The sequence below is a fragment of the Cryptomeria japonica genome, chromosome 9, assembly GCF_030272615.1.
Source record: "Cryptomeria japonica chromosome 9, Sugi_1.0, whole genome shotgun sequence".
Taxonomy (NCBI): Eukaryota; Viridiplantae; Streptophyta; class Pinopsida; order Cupressales; family Cupressaceae; genus Cryptomeria; species Cryptomeria japonica.
In genome coordinates, this window is record NC_081413.1 from 619,037,714 (window position 1) to 619,063,344 (window position 25,631).

General features: G+C 38.0%; 1 protein-coding gene across 1 annotated transcript in view; it reads right to left on the reverse strand.

Annotated features, from left to right (window-relative positions):
- Positions 1-400: 400 nt before the first annotated feature.
- The window catches only part of LOC131063697 (disease resistance protein RPV1-like), a 75,463-nt gene continuing 50,232 nt past the window's right edge, over positions 401-25,631 (reverse strand). The window contains exons 2-4 of the mRNA XM_059211842.1: positions 3,541-4,546; positions 1,143-3,374; positions 401-1,039 (exon numbers count right to left, since the gene is read on the reverse strand). Coding sequence (XP_059067825.1) covers positions 401-1,039; positions 1,143-2,960 — 2,457 coding nt within the window. The 5' untranslated portion in view covers positions 2,961-3,374; positions 3,541-4,546. The remainder of the gene's footprint in view (positions 1,040-1,142; positions 3,375-3,540; positions 4,547-25,631) is intronic.

A 25,631-nucleotide genomic window follows, 5' to 3' on the forward strand; every position in this document is an offset into this window, starting at 1 on the left:
AGGAAGAATGTAACTCATATTATATATAAAATCATTTTGAACAAGAAATGTGAATTAATAAGCTACGACATTATATAGGTTGTTGATTTGCTAAGCAGCTGTGGCTTTTTTTTAAATGATCAGCTATACTGTTGTTATTGTTGTTGCTAGCGGTATAGATTTATTTACCTGCACATGTACAGTTGGTTATTTCACTGATTTATGGATAAATCAACTGTATAGTGTTTTGTAGTTGCATTTGAACAATTGTTTCTTGTGCTGATTTTCTGATCAGCCTTGTTCAAGTTTGTAATTCTCTTCTTATTCCAAATTGTTTTTTTTTTAAATAGAAAAAGGGGAGATTATTGTTTTTCTCATACAAGATCAGACTTTGTAAAGAAGGGAGATGAATAATTTGACACTAGTCTATTTTCAATAGCTTCAAAATGAGATGTGTTGTATTGGATTTTGCTACACCATTAATGGTGGCGTCAAAAATAGGGGTGAGTAATTGGGCAGAAAAGTCTTCGTACTCAGTTTCTAGAGAAGGTAGTGTATTAAGGTCGGGAAATTTGAATTTGAGGTGATCCACACACGCTGATGTGCTCACAATGCAATTCACTATCCCTAAGTCGGCCTCCTCGTCCCCCTCTTGGACATGTTTGTTGTAATAATGATGCACAGAATAGGCAAAAGATAGCCTTGCCCTATTGTCAGGAGCAATCCACGCATGAGTTTTGCTGGGTAAATGGGGGAGAGCTTGCTGAACACGTCTTTCTCTTTCCTCCCATGACCCTCCCATATCCACATAAATCATTTGAGCCCCCTCCAAAGCCACCAACTCCATCCATTTCTTCTTCACTGTTTCCCAACATCTGCTATTTGATGGTGCTGATCTCACATCTCTCTCCTTTAACAAGAACCACAGCTTTTCCCCACCTGTCATACGGGACGACTCCACGAGATGCCCATTCTCATCAACATGCATGAGTTTTGACTCACTGTGAAAAAATTCTCTATACATTACATCCGCGTGTGGGTACATTTCAGTCTCGAATTCCTGCAATGCAATGAAGACCCTCAATTAAGAACAAGGTTGAGCAATTATAGACAATGAAATAAAATTCGTAGTTAAGCACAAGAAAATTTGTAACAATGATTACCTTTCTTCCGCACTCCACTACTGCTAAAGAGTATTGCTCCTTCACTTGTTCCCACCGCTTTTTCAAGATAGGGCTTCCATCTATATCCACAATCATCAATCCATTCATCTTGGCTAACTTGTCCATTGTATTTTCCTGCAGTTGAGAACATTCCGAAGCCTTGACAGCAATTAGTGAACTCAAACATTCAAAATCACTAGAGAAGCTCTGTAATACACTGCATCCATGAACGCTCACATATTTTAGACACTTCAGCTGACCAAAATTTTGAGGCAGATTCGAGAGTTTCTCACAATCTTGCAACACCAAGCGCTCCAGAGATGCGAGGTTTCTGAAACTTTCTGGCAGCAAAGATAGCTGTGTGCATCTGATTAAATATAGTTTTACCAATCTATATAAATTGCCCACAGTGTCTGGAAGGCTCACCAAGTTGTAACAAGACCTTAAGTCCAAGTTATTCAAAGAAGATAAATTGCCCACACTGTCTGGAAGACTCACCAAGCTGGAACAAGATCTTAAATTCAAGTTATTCAAAGAAGATAAATTGCCCATACTGTCTGGAAGCCCCACCAAGCTAGAACAAGACCTTAAGTCCAATCTATTCAAAGAAGATAAATTGCCTACGCTGTTTGGAAGGCTCACCAAGCTGGAACAAGAGCTTAAATCCAAGTTATTCAAAAAAGATAAATTGCCCACACTGTCTGGAAGGGTCACCAAGCTGGAACAAGACCTTAAATACAAGTTACTCAAATAAGATAAATTGCCCACACTGTCTGGAAGGCTCACCAAGTTGGAACAAGACCTTAAGTCCAAGTTACTCAAACAAGATAAATCGCCCACATTGTCTGGAAGGCTCACCAAGCTGGAACAAGACCTTAAATCCAAGTTATCCAAAGAAGATAAATTTCCCACACTGTCTGGAAGGCTCACCAAGTTGGAACAAGACCTTAAATACAAGTTATTCAAAGAAACTAAATTGCCAACACTGTCTGGAAGGCTCACCAAACTGGAACATGACCTTAAATACAAATTATTCAAAGAAGATAAATTGCCCACACTGTCTGGAAGGCTCACCAAGCTGGAACAAGAGCTTAAATACAAGTTATTCAATGAAGATAAATTGCCCACACTATTTGGGAGGCTCACCAAGCTAGAACAAAATCTTAAATACAAGTTATTCAAAGAAGATAAATTGCCCACACTATTTGGAAGGCTCACCAAGCTTGAACAAGAGCTTAAATACAAGTTATTCAAATAACATAAATTGCCCACACTGTCTGGAAGGCTCACCAAGCTGGAACAAGAGGTTAAATCCAAGTCATTCAAAGAACATAAATTGCCCACACTGTCTGGAAGGCTCACCAAGCTAGAACAAGAACTTAAATGTAAGTTATTCAAAGACGATAAATTGCCCACGCTGTCTGGAAGGCTCATCAAGCTGGAACAAGACCTTAAATACAAGTTACTCAAATAAGATAAATTTCCCATATTGTCTGGAAGGTTCACCAAGCTGGAACAAGACCTTAAATCCAAGTTATTCAAAGAAGATAAATTGCCCATACTGTCTGGAAGGGTCACCAAGCTGGAACAAGATCTTAAACTCACCTTTTTCAAACTAGATATTTTTCCAAAATTATATGGAAGGCTCACCAAACTATCACAAAACTTTGAACTCAACTTTTCCAAAACAAGTAGGTTGTCAATGGTTTCAGGCAAGCTACTAAACCCTCTACAGCCCCGCAATGTGAGAGATTGCAAATATTGAATTTGGGAAAGGGTGGTGGTAAGATTAACCAGCGTAGCATCTTTTATATACATATATCTCAATGAAGATGGGATGGTATCGATGAACTGCAAAACAATTTCATTGTTTCGAATTAGCAATGTGCCAAAAAAAAGTATAAAATTTAAAGAATTTTGCTCAAAACATAAAATTAAAAATTAGACAGAGATTATAGATTTTGCCTCAGGAAAGTTGGAGTCTTTGTCGTATTTCAAAATGAATACTGATAACCTCAGATGTTTATTGCTATCCATCCGTGAGTAATTATTATAGTTGTTGAGGCTGAGCAGCCGTAGATTTTCGAAGGATCCTTTACATTCTCCATTTACTATTCTTGTAGATTTTGTCAAGATCAAAACCCTTAAACATTTCTTCATCAAGTTGAGATGTTTTGCTTCTAGCTCAAATGATTCCAACTGAAGAGCAAACCCCTTTGTATTCTTTATCCTCTGCAAAAATGCTTGTAGCTCCATAAAACATTCAAATATAGAGCACTAATTGATCTTTCAAATCTTTCCTAAAATTGATTTTGTGATGATATATGCAAAATTTGGTTGTTAAGTCATCTATATGTAGAGAGACAAAATCTATAAATCTGAGAGATAGAAAACATACCTCTACATCTTTGAGAACTTCCGTGAGAGATTGTAGATCAATAATTCTCTCCCCATCTGGTGACAACATTCTCCCTCGTGCTTTCACTATATCATGAACATGCACCCTGTCTTTCACTATATTTACAAGTGCAGCCCTTTCAAGCTCTTCAAACTCTGTCACTCCAACACTACATGCCACTCTCTGCCGCTTCCAATTACAAAAGAAGAACACAATATCAAGAAATGCCTCTTTACAGGAGGCTTTCAAGCGGTTATATACAAAATCCACCATATGCTCACTTAAGTCATCCTGCTCTCCTTGTAGTAGCTCTGACTTAAGACTTTCAACTACATCTCTACAAGTTGGCATGCTTTGAGCATGCTCACGTAATCTTGCTCCTGCCATTTTTAGTACTAGTGGAATTCCCTGGCATATTTGGAGGAGGCCATTAATATCTACAATTGGGTCAAAACTTGCTTGGGCACTGCCTAAAGCCAACTCACACAAGAGTTTCCATGCCTCTTCTTGTGGAAGAGAAGCTACTAGATAATGACATCGCTCAATTCCTTCCTGTAAAATTATACGAGTCTCATTTAGATTTCTGGTGGTTATAAGAATCCTGCTTTGTGCCGGAAGGGATGCTAGGTCATTTATAGGCAAAAGCTTTTCTAGGTCACTTTGCTTGAGTGCGTTGTCAACAAAAATGAAGACGGGTTTAAAGGAGTGCTCTTTAAAATCCTTGGACAATTGTTCCCGACCTTCATTCAAACTCCTCAACTGAATTTTACGGTCATAAAGGTCTTCTAAAATTTGTTGTTGCAGCAACTTAAGATCAGCATCTGAACAATTCTGTTCCATATCAAGTCTAGAATATTTGTAATTTTTTAAGTCTAGATTACTGAAACTGCGGTAGCTAAAGTTGTCTTCCCTATCCCACCTTGTGCATAAATAACCACCACCTTAACAGATTTACTTTCCATATCTAGAAGTTTAGTGACAAGAGTTTTGGCTTCCTCAATACCCACTACAAAAAAAAACCCAACATATATTTCTTAGAAAATGTATTTAAATAAGAATTATAAAACAATTAAACAGATCTAAAAAAAAAATTGTAGAACATATACAAATAGATGATAATTATAGTATTAATTTTTTAAGTCTACCATGCAAATACAAATTTCAAATAGAAAATATATTTAAATAAAAACTATAAAACAATAAAACAGATTACAAAAAAATTGTAGAACATATACAAATAGATGATAATTAAATGATAATTAAAGTATCAATTTTTTAAGTCTACCATGCAAATACAAATTCAAATTACTAGCTTCAAGATCTTTAAATTTTTTATTTTTGAAAACTACACAATATTTTGACTTGTATCTTGACCTTTAGGAGACAATATTAGCTAATTACATTCTTTTAACATTATAATCTCAAATTTTGATAAAATATATTTACAATGGCCCAAGTATTATTTGTTTGTCACTAAATTAACTTGAAATATTTTAAATTTAAATATTTTTTTGGAAGTATATCAATTATTTTATCCTAGGGTATTATAGTAGATATACATATTATTATAAGAGGCATATTATTTCATATGATAAATTATTTTATTCGATTTGAATTTGTGTAATTAATCTTATTGGTTGCACAATCAATCCATAAGGTTGTGTATACAATCCTAACAAATTGTGGAAAATATGTTGTATATTGATCGATTTTAATAATATTATTCATAATGAAATGACAACATGAGTTTATAAATTAATAATTGAGGTTTAGAACGTTTGTAATAAGTCTTTGTCAAAAGAATTTGTGGTTGAGGTTTAAAATTATGTATACCTATGGCCTACTACATCTGTTTATAAGATAAAAAAATAATACATCTATTTCCATTTCTAACTCCCAAGATTTTATTATTGATGTACTAGTTGAATTTTGGAATGAGGAATTCCTGTTGAGTATAGGAGATGCATTAGGTTCCTTTTTCGACGTGGAAGAGGATTTCCTTAATGAGAAAAAAAGGGGATGTGGAAAAAATTTATGTTGAGATAGATATAGATCTGGGAGTCTATAGTGAACAAGAGATTCTTTTAGATTTGGGAAGATGGCACCATAAAGTGCAAGTTTTAAGGGATCAACAACTAGGTAAATGCCTCCTAAGGGAACAAATGATAACAGTGTGTTCAAGAATTAGAGATTTGGCAGAGGAGAAGAGTAGAGAATGTGTGGATGTAGGAGTGACAACTTTTTCAATTCCTAAAGAGGTTGGGGATCAAGTGGCAGATACAAAAGGTAAATCTCCTTTGAGTGGTGAGTACATTAGTAAGCCTACATTTGTGTTTCCAAGTGATTGAACTAAAGATGGAGCAAGTGGAGTCAAGGTAGTAGCATCATATGTTAATACTATCTTTAGATGCAAGGTCTTTAGTATCTAAATTGATTAGAGGGGGAAAGCAGAATGAGAAGCAATTAGAATTTGATTATTTTAACAAAGAGGAGCTTTCCTAGCTGAGGATTGAGGTTGAGGCTCTTAATCAGGATATCGATTAACAATTACATCATTGATCAAACCAATAGAGAGATAGATCAAAAGTCCTAATACACAGATATCATATATTAGGTCTTCTAAAGAAGATACTCACTATAAAGATGTAGAACATAGCGAGGCTTTAAAGGATTCTTGTTTAACTAAAGGAGATAAGCAAATAGGGGGAGATAAGGGTTTGAATGGCGGAAAATGAAACAATATTTCTCCAAAAATGGAACTAGTTTATGACTTTTAGGCATATCTTAAGATGCAAACATAAGAAAATGAAGATCAACTAAAACAAAAAATAATTGTTGATTCAAAAAATATTGGAGCTAGAAGTAGATGAGGAGGCATATCAAGAAATGCTTTATGTGAAAGAAATCAATCAAGAATCTGAGGATGGGGTTAAACGGGAATAACTATTAGTCATTTACCAATGTTTCCCCAATAAGGACAAACTAGACTATGGGAAACCCATAAACAAGAGGAGAGGCAAGAAATATTTGGTGGGGCATAGACTGATGGATGGATTTGTTGTGGATCAAACTAAAATAACTAGTTAAATAAATGCAAGGAAGAGGAAGTTCCTTCCCAAGGAGATATGAGGCTCCTTTCATGGAATGTTAGGGGCTTAAATGCTCCTAAGAAAAAACATTTGGTCAAAAGTAGAATATCATTGGCTAAAGTAGAGGCAATTTTGTTATAGGAAATAAAATTGATCAGAGAGGAAATGATTGGTTTTCAAAAAAGAATAGGGTTGTGGGGAGTAGCAGATGTTCAAGTAGAGGGAGCTTTAGGTGGGTTAGCTATCCTTTGGAATTCGACTGGGGTTTCTTTTGAACCCATTGTAGAAAGTAAGCACTGGATGGGGGGTGATTACAATTGTGGTTTGCAATCTGAGATTCATATTAATTAATGTATAGGTACCTATTGCCACCAACAAGAAAAAGGAGTTGTGGTCAAATTTAAATGGATTTTTGAATCAACTTCCTTCAACACATTTTATAATTGAGGAAGATTTAAATGCTATCATACATCTATTAGAGAAGAGAGGGTAGATTTAGAAGGAACTGCAACCTCAAAAAGATTTTAAGGAATGGATCTTTAGAAATAATTTACTGGAAGTGGCCTCAAAGAATGACACCTTTACCCAACATAATAGAAGAATGGGTTTTAACTATATAGCAGAGAGGTTAGATAGGTTTTTCTTTAAAGGTAATATGACATCCTTCCCCTGGGAGATAAATTATTCGATTTTATCCTATTCAGGATCAGATCATCATTCGATGGAATTAACTTTGGTAGGAGATAAAAGTCCCTTGAATCACCCTTTCAAATTGAAAAGATGTGGATGAGGGACAAATAGTTTTTTGAGCTAATCGATACTTGGTGGAATGAGGAACAATTTGAGGGTTCAATGCTCTTTTGCTTTGTTTCTAAATTAAAATAAATCAAATAAAACATCCTAAAATGGAATAGGGAACACTTTGAGAATATTTAAATTGAAATGAAGATTAGCATTGAGGAAGCTTTGCGAGCATTGAATTCAAAAGTACCTAGTGTAGGCATGGATCAAGAGAGATTTCTTAAAGAGAAGGAGATTTTACGAGATTATGAGGAGGTATTGGAAAGGGAGGAAATCTATTGAAGGCAAAAATCTAGGGAGATATGGCTAGTAGAAGGAGATTAAATTTCAAAGTTTTTTCATAATAGCACTAAGATGAGGAGGAGCATTGATACGATTTTCAGATTGAGAGGATATGATGAAAATCTCATTGAAGACCCAGGGAGTATAGCTAGAGAGGAAGTATCCTTCTTCAAAAAGATTCTGAATAATTGGGAAGGTTTAGAATTGATAGCTTAGTCAATATTATTGGGTGATATTCCTAAATTGGTCTTGTAGGACTAGAATAATATGCTAACAGAAAAATTCTCAGTGGCTGAGATTGAAATTACTCATAGGAAGTTGCATCTAGATAAAGCCCCTAATCTAGATGATTTCCAAGCAGGATTCTTTCAAAAATGCTAGAATATTTTTAGGGAGGAGTTGGTGGAGGTTGTAGAAGCTACTAGAGTAGCATGAAGGTTTGTAATCTAGAGACAAACAACACCTTTGTTGTGTTAATTCCAAACAAAGAAAATGTTATGTGTCTAGATGAATTTAGACCAATATCCTTAAGCAATACCTTGTACTAAATATTGACTAAGGCCTTGGCCAATATACTAAAATATATCCTCCCAACAACTATAGCTAAAGAAAAAACATTTTTTGTGTAAGGAAGATTGATTCTTGATGTAGTGATCATAGCTCAAGAAGCTCTTCATTCCATTCATAATAATAAACAACCAAGCATGCTAATAAAGCTTGATATAAAGAAATATTTTGATAAAGTGAATTGGAGATTTCTGATTAAATGCTTGGAAGCCTTTGGATTTTGTAAGCAGTGGATTAACTTGATATTTTTTTATGAATACGCTTTCTCTATTAATTAGAAATATTAAAGTACATATTCACAAAAAAGGTTGGGGGATATGAGATCACCCCACGAGAGTCACTCGACCAATGGCCAGAAACAAAAAAATAACAAACTATTCATCAAAAAACTTCCTCAAGCATCCAAAGCAGAGGCAGCTGAGGGTGGAGGATCAGGTTCATCTTTTTTGCCCCATAGATTAGCGGGGCCAGGGGTCGGATCTGGCATAGACCACCCATCTTTAGGATCTCTTTCAATTTATCCTTCCTCCTACCTAGGAGGCGAGATCGCCAAAGCCAGACAAGGAAACTTGGAGGTGGTGGCAGAGGGCCACCCATAATCAGTAGCAGTAGGAACAAAGGCCACAGGGGCATCAGAGGGTCACCCCGAGCCAGAGCCATGCCGCAGAGGGGAAGCCGAATGGAGACGCCAAGCATCATCTTTCCCATCCGAGGGGCGGTTGGGAGGCTAGGATTGCGGGGTCTGAGAGTGGTTGGTTGAGATGCGACCGTGACGGTGGCCACGGGGCGTACGGTCGGCAAAGACAGAGTCTGATGGTACTCGGGAAATTGCACAAGGGGCAATTCCCCAGTGTTGAAGGAGCTCCTAAAGGTGGGCCACCTTGTTAGCTTGTACCTGAATCTACATTAATACATTGTTACAAATGCAAGCTTTAGCATAAAGTGAAACATTAATATCCAAGCAGTTGTGAGCAAAAATAACATCATTTCTATCCTTCAAAAGAGTGAATAGAATCTCCATTCTGAATGCATGCCATATCTGGGAGAACTTAAAGGGGATTCTAGGTGAATCACCTAGAAGAGCCATGTGCCAAGAAAATGACTATTGAGCTCTTCTATAGAACCAAAAGATGTGCATAAAAGTTTTTGGGTGACCACAAAAAGGGCATCGAGGATTAGGCACTCCCAAATGGTTGAGCCTGGAACCCAAAGGAAGACCTTGAAAGAGAACACACCAAGCAAAGTGTGAAATCTTAGGTTCGATGACGACAGACCAGACAACCAAAAACCTGAATCTCCAGGCAGTCTGGGAAGACTACAATTGCCACCGCTGATTGAGAGTATGAACCATAGGCAAGTGAGGAACCAACCAGAGATAACCCATTTTGGGTTTGTAGTTGGTAAAGGATTCAAGGATACCACTTCCAGTCTTTCCACCAAGGTCTAAAAGACCAAATACCGAGCTTATGAAGTAAATTTTAGGGAAGGGCCGAGACCAGAAGGTCATAAGTCTATCGATCTGGCCGAGACAGACGAAACTGGACTTGGAGGTCTTCCCAAGACTGAAGGCTCATAGTAGATCTGGGAAAAAGATCCTTAGGTGTATGAATGTCGCACATGTGAAAGCACGGAGCACTAAAACCCTGAATCTTGGTCAAAGGTAATCCTTGCACCTGAAAAAGAGCGGACCACCAAAGGTTGTGCTGATTCATGGATAAGTCATCTCGAAAACCATCGGCAACCCATCACAGCCAAGGCTTGATAGCTTCCCAAGCATGCCAGATACTTTTGACCACAAAAGTACCCTGTATCTAAATAGGGTCTTTCATGGTGAGAAAGGTTTGCAAGCCAATCCCTTTCCAGGCTGGCCTTTTGGAAGGAAAGCTTGAAGAAATGCAATGCCAAAGAAGAATTTTCCAGGCCTTGTCACCAAATAAGGCTCTGATAACCCATTTAGTACATAAGGCCAACCCTTTGTTCTGGGTAGAAATAAGGCCGAGTCCTCCACACTCCTTGGGGAGACAACAATAATCCCAAGCAACCCTCTAAAAACCATGATGGCCAGACCCAGAGGCCCAAAGAAAGGCCTGCAGAAGTCTTTCCAACTTCATGTAAGAGGCCTTTGAAGGAGCCCAACATGAAGAATAGTAAACATGGGTGGCGGCCAACACTTTGGAATAGACATGGAATTTACTATCCAAAGAGAGAGGCTTGGTCATCTAGTAGGCAAGCTTTTTCTCGATTCTGGCTAAGACCGCCTGCCAGAGATCCGAAGGTGAACCTTGGAAGGCAAAAGGAATGCCTAGAAAGAGAAATATTTTCCATGTTGGAGCCATTTCTAGTCATACTGAAGGATACATGGCAGAGTAGGAAGAAAGGACTGTCTGTAACATTGTGTCTTGTGCCACTGAATGGCTGAACTAGAAGCCAAGCAAAAAGTATTAAGACACTGAAGAGAGAGCTGCACAAAATCCTCATCCTCAATGAGAGTGAGAAAGGAATCATCTACAAAGTGGTCATTGACAAGTTGGGAAGGTGACTTAGGCAGGGAGATACCACGGACATGCCCAACAGTGATAGCATTAGCAAGTAAGTAGCCAAACCCTTTCCCAGCAAGAACATATAAAGCAGGAACCAGAGGGTACACTTGGCGAATGGATTTGAAAAGGCCAAAAGCCTCAGACTGTCAGCCATTAATGGTGATGCAAGCCGAGGCATCTCCGAGTAACATCTGAACAAATTGGATGAACCGGTGACCAAAGATGAGGGCTTTGAGCATAGCCAAGATAAAAGGCCACTCAATGCAATCATACACTTTAGCAAAATCAATCTTAAGAAAGATTGGCCGCTGTTGAGAGTGTCTAGCCCAATCCATTCCTTCCCAAACAACAATAATATTGTCTAGAATAAACCTGGATTTAATAAATCCAGTCTGTTATGGGCAGATAATAAGCAGAAGAAGATGTTGAATCTTAAGGGCCAAAGCTTTGGGAATAATCTTATAAGAGACATTAAGCAAGGTGATAGGCCGTTAATTGCAAATGTCCTCTGGGTCCCCAGCCTTGGGGATAAACTTGATGTTTCCTTGATTAGTCATTTTTCCCAAGGAGCGGGAATAAAAAGCTTCCAGATAGACTTTATGAAGGTCAGGACCAACACAAGGCCAAAGAGCTTTGTAGAATTCATAGGGGAAGCCATCACAGCCCAGGGCTTTGTCATCTTCCATAGAAAAAGCGGCTTCTTTGAGATCATCAATGGTCAGTAAGATATCACAAAAGGCCTATTGTGAATCAGAGAGCCATTTGGGAACAACAGCTAAGCAATCTTGTAAGGCTTGGGTTCTAGCTGGAGAATCTCCTTGCGTTGTGAACACCTTCTCATAATGACAGACAAAGGCTTGCAATATGTCAGGCAACTCGGTGAGAAGAGCCCATCCCTCTCTAATTTTCTTAATCCCAACAGAGGTATGACGAGCATGTAGAGCCAGGAAAAACTCCTTAGAAGCCCTATCGCCTACTTTAAGCCAGTGCAATCTAGCTTTGATTTGATCTCCTTTGGCAAAGTGACTATCTGCAACTTGCTTTTGATGGTGGAGTTGGGCTAAATGGAGTTGCAAGGTAGAATCAAAGAGATTCAAAGCCAAAGCTTCTATGTGAGCACATAGAGCTTTGGTGGTCACATCATATGATTGCATGTGGCAGATCGCAAGTTGCCTACCATAAATGCACAGAAACCTCGCGGAGTGGGAAATGGTGTCTTGACACCACACAATCCAACCAGTGTGATGACGGGGCCTTGGCTCAAGATTGCACACTCATTGAATGTGGGCCATCATGGACTGGTGGTGTAGAAGAGATGTGTTGAGGTAGAATTGCATTTTGGAAGGATGCTGCCTAGCTGTCTGCCATTCAATGCTAAACTGTATGGGGAAGTGGTATGACAATGTCACATCAACAAGAGTAGTGACAGGAAGATCATGTTCTTCAAAAAAAGAGAAAAAAAGTTGCGCAGATATCATAGCATGATCAAGCCTTTTAAGAATTCTGTTAGAGCCAGCTCTGAAATTCGACCAAGTGTGTTAGACCCCATTAGGATGGTGACGGTTGGTTTTGGGGTCGAAAAAACCCAATTTATTACACATATAGTACCAGGCTTCCCGCTCTTCAGCTATCCAACGGAAAGGCAAAAAACCATCCTTATCGGAAGTCACCTCAACCATATTGAAATCCCAACACATGACCCAAGTGGCAGGTGGAATATTATCCGTGATCCATTGCCAGAGGTAAGATCTTTCAACCGAATCATTGGGAGCATAAACATTAATGATCCCAACGAAATCATTGTCAATTGAAGGAAAAAACCCAGATGACGCGCTGCATGGGATCAACCCCATGAGAAATAACTGCAGTGCACCACCGAGGTGAAAGGAGAGTGACAACTCCCCCTCGATCAACTTCATGTTGGGAAGAAAAAACAAGGATATCTAGCCAAATAACACAACATGTAGTATTTAGCATGAAACCTACAATTTTAACTTCCTCGAGGCAAAGAACATCCAGGCCTACAATATGTTGACGAACATTTTGAACATAATATTTTTTGGCGAGGTTTGTGAGACCTCAAACATTCCATGAGATGTAATTCATGACAAAACTAGAATATCTTCCTCATCCCCAAGAGAGGAGAAGCTATTTCTCAAAAAATCAAGATCCCCACTGGAGATGATGCATCATTTTTCTGAACCACCATCTACAATCTCAGCAGGCCCTGAAGGGCTGCGAGAATGGCATAGAGAGTGTGGAGCAGAAATCGCAGACATAGCCTGAGGAGTGCGCACCCAAGGAGGGCGAGCAACACCCTTAGTAGAAGCATTCCCCTATTGATTAGGGTTTGAAACCAAAGTGAGAACCGTCTAGGAGGACGAAGACTCTACAGGAGGATCCGTCGTTAGTTGAGAATTGGAACCGACGGGAGTCTTTTGGGCCGAAACCACAGGGGTTTTTCCTTTATGAACCACACAGGTCCATTCATCCTTCTTGGCTCCCTCCACTAGATGAGAGGCAGACTCCTTAACAAGGGGTTTCAATTTCAGAGTTGCCAAGGGACAATCCTTGATCTTGTGATCCATCTACTGGCATCGATAACAAGTGTTGGGAAGGTTCAAATAAAGCACCTCTTAGGTGAAGGTGTTGTTGCCCACTTGAATATCAACAGTTTCTTTTAGGTTGCACGAAATATAGACGTCTACACATACCCTCTTTTGAGGGCGAGCATTAAAAAAAAGTCTGGCTCAAGGTAGGCAACTTTGCCAATAGACTGAGAAATGGTTTGCATGAAAGGCCAACAAGGCAAAGGAAAACTAGGGAACTCAACCCAGACTGGAACTTGCAATTTTTTGTCATCAGAGACAAAAAAATCATTAGACCAATGCTGGAAGACCGAAATGGATGACCTAATAGTCCACGGTCCATGGGAGAGAATAGCCTCTAGATGGGAAGGGTTTGAAAAGCGAAATAGAAAAAAGCCTTTCATGAGACTTTGGACACCATCAAGCCTAACTCCATGAGGAGACCAGGCTTTGGCGACCCAATCATGAAGCATGCTTTTAGGAGGGATCCTACCCACAAAATATCTTATCAAAGTACATTTTTCAAGCCAGCCACAAGCATTGTCAAAATCTTGAACTGGAAGTATAACATCAGGCGAGGACATACCTCATGAAACACTTTCGGCACAAACTTGCGAGTTTGCTCGGTGGTGCCATGAGGGTCCGTAGCAGTAACTCCAACACCAACATCAATTGCTGGGATAAAGTTGGTCAGAGCCATAATAAACACAAAAATCTCGCAGTAAATGCAGTCTGAAATAAACAAGATGGAACACGCAACCTCAAACCCCTTAACTTGATATTTAATTGCATCTTGAGTCCTAGATTTCCAATCCTGGTAAATGGTTCCCTAGAGGGTTTCTTTGAGTCTTCTAGAGGCCTAAGGCAAGAAGATCCTATCTCCCCATTTATTTTTATCATTATGGAAGAGGTTCTAGGCATATCTATTACGAAGGCTCAAGAGGTGGGGCTTATCAGAGGTATTAGGGTTGCAAATGTGTAGCCAACTAGCTCTCATAAATAGTTCGCAGATGATACTATGCTTTTCAGAGATGGGAATAAGTTGGAAGCTAGGTGGTTTAAGAGGATTATTAGTCTTTACTCGAAAGCCTTGGGTCAGCTAATTAGTCAAGAGAAGTCAAAAATATTTTTCTTCTTCATTAAACCAAGAGAGGAAAGAGACATTTTGATTATTTTGGGGTTTAGACCAGGAAAATTACCATGTACATAGTCAGACCTTCCCCTTGATAAAGGAATTAAGTCCATTAAAGTGTGGGAACCTATGGGGGAGAAGATGGATAGAAATATGAATTCATGGAAAGAGAAATGGCTATCCTCGACAAGTAGAGTAACAATACTCAAAGTTGTCCTCTCAATAATGCCTATCTATCTAATGTCTTTCCTCTCTCTCTCTCTCTCGACATGAGCTCATTCCAAACTACTTCAAAGAATGAGAAATTTATTTTGACAAGGATTAATAGAGAAGAAGAATATAGAAATGATAGTCTAGGATAAGATATGCAAACCAAAAGAGATTATGGGTGTAGGATTGGGAAATTAGTTATGGCAGAACAAAGAAATAGGAGCAAAATTAGTGTGAAAGATATATAAGGATCCTCATCTCAAATGGGTTCAAATTATGAAAGGCAAATATCTGGAGGATGATATTATTAGTTGCATTTTCAGGAATGCTAATCCATATAAGGGGTCCACAGTATGGAACTTTATGTTGATATGTAGGGATATCATTACTGAGAAATTATCTTGGTTTATTGTTGATGGTAGAAGTGCATAATTTTGGGAGGATTCTTGGGTGGGCTATCCATGCATTACTTCTCTAATGAATGTGGAGAGAATGAGAAATAGTTTGGAGCAAGTTTGGGGGCCCAATGTTAGAGATTATGTGGAGTTTGTTGATGGAGATCCCACATTGGGGTGGAAGTGGAAACCTTATGAGCATCTTTTGTTGGATGGAGATGTTAAACAACTAATGGACATTTTGAAGGGCAAAATTTTAACATGTCATAATGGTCAAGACAAAATTGTTTGGGTGGGAGACAAGACTGGCCATTATAGCTCTAAAGATTAAAACAACACTATTGTTAAGAAACAAAACTTCCCTTAATTAGACATTCCCACTAAACTATGCTAGAATAAATTATATGTTCTCAAAGCGAGTATTTTCTCATGGTCATCTATGCAAGGTAGAATTCTCATGGCTGAGAGATTTAGGAATTTTGGTGTTGAAGGTCCCTCAAGGTGTGTTCTATGTGAATAGGATGAAGAAACAATTAATCATATCTTGTTAAGCTATCCCTTTTCTCAGAAACGTTGGAGGTGCCTATGCACTAAATTAGGTCGGACTATAGCCCTTCCCAATGATATTCTAGGTCTGTTTAAGTCTTTGCCTTGATTAAACAATAATTTTTTATATGGTTGTATTTGGGTGGTAATTCCCCCTTTAACTATATGGGAGATTTTGAAAGAGATGAAATATAGATTTTTTTAGAGACAAGAAGGTGGAGTGCGCTCTTTTATTAATAAGTTAGAGGTAGAAACCAATGGACATGATAAATTGTAAGATCGAAGTACATTTCATTAAAGAGTCCTAATTCACAAATTGGGATGGGATTATCGAGGGGTGGTGGAATGGGCTGATAATGATATTGTTGTAATGATGTTTTGTAACCGGTAGGAAGAGCTAGTGAACGAAACTGTAACCGGTAGGTAAGTTTATGGAGTGAACTAGTATTGCTAGGTATTGGAGAGTTGAACTGGTAAAGCCTACCTATTGTTTTGATAAACCCTAACTGATTAAGTTTGGTGAATTGGTTATATTGTTTTATGATCTGATAATGAGTGGTAATGATTATGACACGTGTGCATATTGTATGAGGAGAGTTTCAAAGAGTTTTTGGCACGTTGAGTTAATGTTTTTGTCTAGGGAATGAGCAAGTATATTTCATGTAATACAAAGCATATGATGAGTTACTAAGTTCGATGAAGCGGTGATCAAGGAGAAGTCTAGGCTTTCTTGAATGATGTGTAGAGATTTTTATGTAATCCAACAGTCATACCTGAAATGACTTGTTTGTAATCTCTATGAGAGAATTAGGTTTTCATTGTGTTACCGACCTATTTGATTTTTTTATAAGGTTGATGAGTTTTTTTAATTTAAGCATTGGAAAAGTTGAATTGAGTGTGTGATTGTCGAACCAGATGATGTATCTATAGTTTGAGTAAAGGCAGATAGGAGCATGAAAAGGATTTGAACAAGCAAGTGAAGTGCTATTCAAACAGATCAGCAAACTCTTGTTGTTTTCTAACAATTACAGTAGTTAAATCCTCTAACCGGGTAATCTCTAACAAGCTTGGTGTTATTCAAATCCTCTAACAAGGGGATCCATTAGTTTGGATTCTAAATCCTTTACAAAGGTTACTCCTCACAGGGTATTGCTTCTAACAAGGCATTATAGTTAGTCCCTTAACCGGGTGGTCCCTAATAGGATCTGTTCTTAACATGACTTTTTGTAAAAGCTTTAACAGGCTTGGCTCCTAACAGGGCGAACTTCAGATTAGTTCAGATAGTTATCTTGCTAGTCTCATCTCACTATGGTTTTTTCCATTTGGGTTTCCACGTCAAAAATATTATGTCAAGTGGTGAATGTTTTTGTAGTTATGTTTCTATGGTTGAATTTCTTAACTACTTATTTCACTTTGATAAGTCATGATAACCGGCAGCAATATGAAATGAAGTTTTACTTATGTCAAGTAAAAGTATTTGGATGCTTATGAGTTTCAATTTGTTTACTGTTAATCTATTGTAACAGTCAACCGGTTTAACTTGACAGTTTTATTCTCACTGAGATATTGCATTGATAGTTCTAAGTTTACTTGAGAGGTTATTTCTGAGAAAGGTGAAAGTTTATAAGTTTTTCTATCTACTAATTCACCCCCACCCCCTGCTCTCAGTAGTTGATTGGATCCTTTTCTTTCATCATACCATCAATTGGTATCAGAACATTTTAGGTCCTCTAAGGTCTAAGCCTAAGAGCTTGAGTTAAAGATCTTGTAGAACATAATGAAGAAGGAAGGCTTGAAGTTTAATAGAGAGAACTATAGGATATGGAGTGATAGAATGGAAACTTATATCAAGAGTCTTGGAAATCAATACTCGGAACATGTTAATACTTAATATGTTGCACCTAGTGGGATTATGATTGATGATCAGAAGAAAGAGCAACAAGAAAACAATCAAGCACTAGAGGCTATTATCAATTCTTTCTCTGATGCAGAATATGTTGATGTCCATGGTCTGGAGACTACATATGAGGTATGGAAGAAATTTGAAGAGATTTATAGTGGTGATGAACATGTGAAGATTGCTAAGGAAGAGAGTCTAAGAGGAAAGTCTGATGACATGCAGATTGCTGAACGTGAGAATATCCAATAGTATGGTCAAAGGATAAAAGAGATAGTTGGTGAGATCAAGAGTGCTAGTGGTAAAATGGATGATGCCATAGTGATTAGTAAGGTATTGAGAACCCTGCTACTGATCTATTCTATTTGAGTTGCAGCCATTTAGGAGCTAAAATCTATTGACAAAACTAAGGTAGCCCATGACTCCATCATTGGTAAGCTTAGCGAGCTTTTCAATTAAATGGTTATGATGGTAGTATTCATAAATCTGAATCAGTATTTAGAGCTTCTATTTCTAACCCATCTATGAGGAAAAGAAGAGATGTTAGTCACTGCCATGAATCTAGATCTAGCAGAGAAATTGATGATGAAGACAATTTAGTTGATCTTGAAGCATTGTTGGCCAAGAGATTGCCTAGAGGTACCGGTAAGTATAGAGGTAAATTACCTTTGAAATTTTTTGCATGCAACAAGATTGGACACATAGCTGCTAACTATCCTAATGGTGATAATGAGCACACGCGAGACAAGTTCAAGAAGTAAAAGGGAAAAGGAAAGATTGTCTTATTGCAGTTGATGGTGGTATCACTGATGAGGAATCTAATGGTGATGCTAATGAAGACATTGTATTTGTAGTCATTGGAGAGGAGACATCTGATCATAAAGCTTAAGTTTCTCGCATGGACAATTTTGATGATTGGATCATTGATAGTGGTTGCTCACATCACATGACCGGTGATTAGAGCAAATTTCTTTATTTGAAGGAATTTGATGGCAGAGTTGTAAGATTTGGTAATGACTCACCCTACATGGTTAAAGGTAAGGGAACTATTTCTCTTAAAAGAGAAGTGGAGATGATGTCTACTAGGTTGAAGGTCTAAAGCACAATCTTTTGAGTGATGCACAACTCAATGACAGAGGATATCCATTGGAATTTAAAAATGGTATGTGCAAAATCTATGGGAACAAAAATGAAATGATTGCGACCAACAAATAGACTAAAGGTAACCTTTTTCACCTGAATCCTAAAGTCAGCAACTATTTAATTGCTAAAGTAGATGATAGTTGGCTTTGGCATACAAGATTTTGTCATATAAATTTTGATAACATTGTTATAGTGAGTAAGTCCAAGTTAGTGAGAGGTTTACCTCAGTTGGACAAATCGGTTAATTCTCTATGTAAGGAATGTCAATTGGGGAAGATGACATCCTCAACTTTCAAGAGAAAGTCTTTTTTAGTAGAGCATCTGTAAGATTGGGTTCATACATTCCTATGTGGACCAATAAGGACTAAAAGTATTCAAGGTGATAGATATTTCATGATCTTCACTGATGATTGCTCAAGGATGATGTGGGTCACATTCTTGAAAGATAAAACAAAGGCATTTAGTAAGTTCAATGCATTCAGGGCCTTAGCTGAAAAGGAGAGTGGAAAGAAGATAAAGTGTCTGAGGACTGATCAAGGTGGAGAATTCACTTCTGAGGAATTCACTAGATATTGTGAAGAGAATGGTATCAAACAACAGCTTTCTGCACCAAGGACACCACAAAAAAATGGTATTGCAGAGAGAAACAACCGGTCAATTGTTGAAGCTGCTAGGATGATGTTGATGCAAGGAGGTGTAGCGAACATTTTCTAGAGAGAAGCTGTCAGCACAATTGTCTACACAATGAATAATATTTTGGTAAAAAGAGGTAAGGAAAAGACCCCTTATGAATACTGGTATGGTATATCACCTAATGTTGGTTATTTCAAGATATTTGGCAGCAAATGTTTTATTAAGAGAGGTGACTATGTTAGCAAGTTTGAGGCTAAAAGTTATGAAGGTATATTTCTTGGTTATTCCATTAAGAGTAAGGCCTACAAATTTTATAACAATTGGACATAGAGAATCATTGAGAGTGCTGATGTTTGAGTGGATGAGTATCCCGAAGTCTCAAGGAAAACTAGTGTGGAGAAAAAGGATGAAGATCCTTGCATTTTGTTTTTGCAACCAGAACCTGTGAAACTTGAAATCGGGAAAGAAAATACTGATGTACCAGTTCAACCGGAATAGGTAGATTCAGAAGAAGATGATGATAATGCAAAAGAAGAACTTGAAGATAATGATCATGTTATTCTGAGGTATGTGAGACTCAATCACAATCCTGAACAACTTATTGGAGATAAGGATGTTGAAACGATAACAAGAAGAAGAATTAGAGAAAATTCTTGCATGATCTCCACTATTGAGCCTAGAATTGCTAAGGAAGCATTTGGAGATGATCATTGGGTTAAAGCTATGGATGAGGAGCTTGAAGAAATTGAGAAGAATAACACATGGACCCTAGTACCCTGACCGGTAAATAAAAATGTGATAGGTACTAAGTCAGTTTTTAGGAACAAGCTGAATGAAGATGGTGTTGTAGTTCGTAACAAAGCTAGATTGGTTTGCAAAGGTTATGCACAAGAAGAAGTAGAAGATTATGGTGATACTTTTGCACCAGTGGCTAGATTCGAAGGTTTTTGAATTTTATTGGCTTTTGCAACTCATAAGGTATTCAAAGTATATTAGATGGTTGTGAAGTCAACATTTTTGAATGGAATACTGGAAGAAGAAATATACATTGAGAAGATAGATGGTTATTCTTTAACTGATAACAAGGACATGGTATGTAAGTTTCACAAAGAACTATATGGATTAAATCAAGCATCGAGAGCATGGTATGAAAGGCTTCATTCACACCCGATGAAGATAGGTTTTTAGAGAACCAGTGAAGATAGCAACATATATCTCAAATCTAAAGGAGATAAGATACTGGTTAGTGAAGTGTTTGTAGATGATATCATATTTGGAGGAAATGATGACATGAGCAATGACTTTGCAAATGAAATGAAAAGTGAGTTTGAAATGTCTCTAGTAGGAGAAATAAAAAAATTCATAGGCTTGCAAATTCAGCAAATGAAGAGTGGTATTTCATCACACATTCTAAGTATGTGAAGGAGGTATTAAAGAAATTTTCTGTGAGTGACTGTAAACCAGTTGGGATATTAACGGTGATGCAGAAGTTATAGTGTTGTTATACCACTTGCTTGGTTTTACTCACTAAAGGGTCTTCACTTGGTCTCTTCCAGTGGACCAATGACTGCAACCTTCCCTAGATTACAAGTGCTTTCCCTAGATCCTTCCCAAGGATCTCTCTACTGAGGGAGACTCACAACTGACAAGGAGTCTCCTACTCCTAAGGTTTCAACCCTTCAACCAAGGACACCTAACAACCTCAAACCCCAAGCAATAAGATCTTTACTCAAATGGTGAAATATGAATTGTGTGGATGGAATCCCATGCTAGAAAAGGCATTTGTATTCTTATAGACCTCTCAATCAAGTTCTACAAGTCCCCAACAACATTTTCTTCCCAAGAGGCCTAGTGAGGGCTACAAGCAATTAGGCCTCCTCTTTGATTTTTTGCCAAGTCATTTCCAAATTCTCTAAACAACACCCAAAATAAATTACAGATTCGGATACGATAAAGGACTTCTCAATTTGGCATCTGGGTTTCGAGTACGAATGGTCAAACCCTACTGACCCTATTTAGGCTCTTATAGCCAGTATTGGGGATTAGGCTCTCAAAAGCTTCACTAGTCACAATGGATGGAAGGTTTAACACTTTTCAAGGGTCTGCACATTTCCAAGGGTCCTTCTCATGCCAAGTTTGAGCATCGTCCAACCTGTTGTCCAAGGTTTCCACCCACTTCTTCTGTTGCATAGGCTTGCCACATGAGCGATGTCAAGCCTAGGGAATCATCTTAAGAAAGGAAAATGGCACTTCCTATCTCCAAAAACACTAGGAGAATTTAGTATACATGTCAAATCAACATCTCCCAAGGTTTCATACCGATCCCATAGAGAAATGTTGATTTGTGTCACTGTTTGCATCCAAACCCTTGTTTTGAAGGTGAACCTCTGATATAACTTTTCAAATTTTTAATTCATGACCATCATTCATACAAATTTTTTCAAGAACAGAAAACTTGAGAAGAATGTAGGAAATTGCAATAACAATTTGTTTTTGAAAACAAGAATTCCATTCAATATCATCTCTAACCAGTTGGCATCATTCCCCCAAGATTTTATTATGCTAAGGAACTCCTCCACCCATCTCCAATTCATACATTCAACCAACTAACCTTTTGGGATAACCATATTTTAAAATCTTGCAAGAAAAGCTGCTTAAGACAATAATGCAACTTTTGGCAACTTGTTACAATTCGGTCTTGCTTTCACACCGAAAGGTAAAGTATGAACATACCACACATTTCAAACCCCTAAACACCAAAACTACATATAAAATGCCCATACAAGGCTTTTGAACAAGTTGACACACCTTGGAGCCTTAACTTATTACATTGTCTAGACCTAATCAATAGGCCTTCAAACACACACATTACACATTATATTACTAATCATAACCATGATTCAAAATGATGTAGACACATGTCAAAAATGAATTAGACACATGTTGTAGTACCCCTCCTCGATCAACCTCTTTTTGTATGTTTTGATTTACTTTAGTGACTGTTCAATGGAATATTTTGTATATTGATTCAGATGTTATGCAATGTTATTTCGTGCTTTATCTGGATTTATGGTGTATGATTTTATGCAGTATCTTAGTACTTATGATTAATGTTATTTTATGGATCATTATCATGAACTAACACATTTACCTTACATTGCGATGAGTTATTTATATGTTGTGTGTTTGCAAGTGTATTGGGATGCGAGGGGGTGATTTTCCTTCACTCACTTCAGTGAGACAGGGAACATCACGATTCTCCTTCATTGGTGTGTGTTTCATGCCTGTATATATATATTAGTCTATATGCACGTGTGGTTCTTTGGTGTAGGACATTGTAGGTACTAGCATCGGGTAGGTACGGGGTATTGACTCCACCTAGTTTCACAAGTCTGAGCATGCCTTATATATCCAATGGGAGTGGAGGAGATAGTTGTTGTACCCTAGTTTGACCTGCAGTTACACTCGTGTGTGTGTTGTCGGTCGGTTGTCTTCTCCATCTGGTTGTTATGTGAGTCATGGTGCCTTGGTTTGGTCATTTGAGAGTCGTCATTTGATCATTCTTGGTTTTGCGTTTTTTCGTTTATTTAAATGATTATTTAATTAAATGGATGATGCTATCTTATGTTGGTGTAATTAGTTAATTATTATGCTCTGTGATTATTGATTTAATTAATTAATGAATTGCTAGATTAAATGGTTAAATGGATTATTTCATTGTGTAAAGTGGCATTGATATATTTGTGAAATAAATAATTGCCTAGCCATTTAAATGTTAAATGATTATGTTGAAAGGAAGTATTTATGGAAATAGAAATAAATAAAAGCTTTCCTTTTTACTTTTCCATTTGACTTTTTCTTTTTAATTTGTTGGAAAAGAATTGTTTTGGATGAAAGTAAATCTAATTGTTTTTTACTTTTTAAATATTTAAATCTGATTGGATGGAAAACTTTTAACCTAGAAAGTTTAGGTTAAAACATATTTTTTCCATCTATTCCTGGAGATTCACGAGAAGGAGAAGAGGAGAATTTTTGGATAGAAATTCTGGAAAACTTCCTGGAGGAGCTGGAAATTCGACCTGGTTTGCAAGACTGGAAATTCTTCATCTCTTTGCTTGCTATTTCTTCAAGGTTGGAGGATCCCTTCTTGTTTTGAAATTTGATTTTTTAATATTTCAGTTTCTTCCTATGTGTTTAAAAATACAAATCTGCCTGTAGATTCTTATGGAATGTTTGGATTGAAAGAAAGAATGTCTATGGTTGTTAGTTTTGTGAATCCTAAATCATATGGTTGCTTACAGGAAAGAAATGGTTCATTTCTCTTTCTGTTGTGTGTTTTTGTTCTTGAAAATCAGTTTCTTGTTTTACCTCTTCTTTTTGGAAATGAATGTTTTAGATTGGATTTGTTGTGTGCATCCTTGTTTCTAAATTGTCAAGAATTGGCTAGCTATTGCTTCTTGTGTGTTTATTTCATCATTTACCTTGCTGATAAATTGTCCTTGAATTTTTGGATTTGGCACGGTATGTGTGTGCCTGTGAAATAATCTGGAAATGAATTGTTCCTTTTGGTTATCGATTTTGTGTCTGATTGGTTTTAGAATGCTTTGGAAGCATATGATTTTGTGTTTTACCTTTGGACTTTACCGCTTCTATGATGGGCTTATCTCACCACGTGGGTCGGTAGTGTCTGCTACCTATAGGTATCAGAACTATCAGTCGGCAGCACCACTATGCAGTAGCAGTGCTAGCGATTGGTAGGACTTTTACCGATCGGTAACAACACTAGCGATCAATAGGATTGGTACCGGTTGGTGGCGGCACTATCGGTTGGTAGCGGCACTACTGGTCGGTAGTACCGATACCGGTTGGTAGCGGCTTCTACCAATGGTAGTGTGTGGGGGAAAAAGCGAGACTAGGCTAACATGCCCTAATCTCACTTTCAATCACACACTTGTGGAATACAAAAGAGCCTAGAGGTATCACACAATTGGCTACTTCTTTTTGTGGAAGAGAGAGCCATGGGCTACCTATTAGGATTTCTATTCCTTTGTCGTAATTGAAAGATAAAATGATGCAAGTTCAACTATTAACCCTAAAGTGTAAGTATGAACTAATTGCAGAATTGAGATTAAACAATGGAAAGCTGTAAACACAAGGACAAGGTAAGAATGCAGATGCATACCCAGAGTTAAAATCTGAGTGAAAATGTTTGGGACGGGGGCGCAGGCGCCACTGTCCTGATTCTGCTCCTGAAACTGCTCCTGAAACTGTTGTTTTGCACCCTGAAAAGCTATCAGAAATGTTGAAACTTGTTGCCTGACAGAAGGACCAGGGCACCCAGCGCCCCTGTCCCAGGGACCAGGGCGCCCAGTACCCCTGTCCTGGCAGGACTAGAGCGCCCCACACCCCTGTCCTGGTCTTTTGCCCTGAAATTTGGTGTGTAGCTCAGTTTTTGTCTGCTTCTGCCGGATCAGCAACTTGCGGTGTCGTCCGAATCCTGAAATCTGCACTTATATTTGAAAAGGTATGGTGGGTGGCTATATAGGGTTTTGCCTTAGTCAAACCCCCGCTTCGGTGATTTCCACCTCCACGAATAGCCAAGTTGTATTGTAACAGTAATGTGTGTGCAGACCTTGTGTGTGTGCAAGATCCTAAAATGCAAGTAAGCAAACTAGAGCAACCTAGAAAGTAAACCCTAATTGCTTGTAAATGATAATGTAAATGCTCCAAATCAAGATGCAAAGTGATCTAAAGCATGAATACAAATGATATAATGAGGCTTATGCAAAGACATGAAAACAACATGAAATCATACCCAACCCCAAGGGAGGGGTACAAGCCAATCTTCAGTCGGTAATCCCCTATTGCTCTTCAATGTCTTCAAAGCCCTAAATGGATGAATGAAATTGATGAATGCTTGATGGATGGATGTTGAATGTTGTTGAAGTCTTCAAAGATCTGCTCTTTCGCTGCATAGAAGGTCCCTCTAAACCAAAATTTTGATGCCTTCAAATGAAGAAAGAGAGCTCTTATGTATGAAACCCTAGGTCTTAATTTCAACTTTTGGCCGACCTAGAGATTGATCTCCTGCCAATTTCTTGGGGTTAAGCTTTATTTTATGATTGGATCGTGCTCCTAAAATTTCAGGAAAAATGTCCGAGATCGTGTGCACTCCGAGCGCCATGGTCTTGACAACTTTTCACCAAATTTTCAGGGCCATCAGATATGATGATTTTAGAGAGAATCCCGAAGTTACAGGTGATTTCGA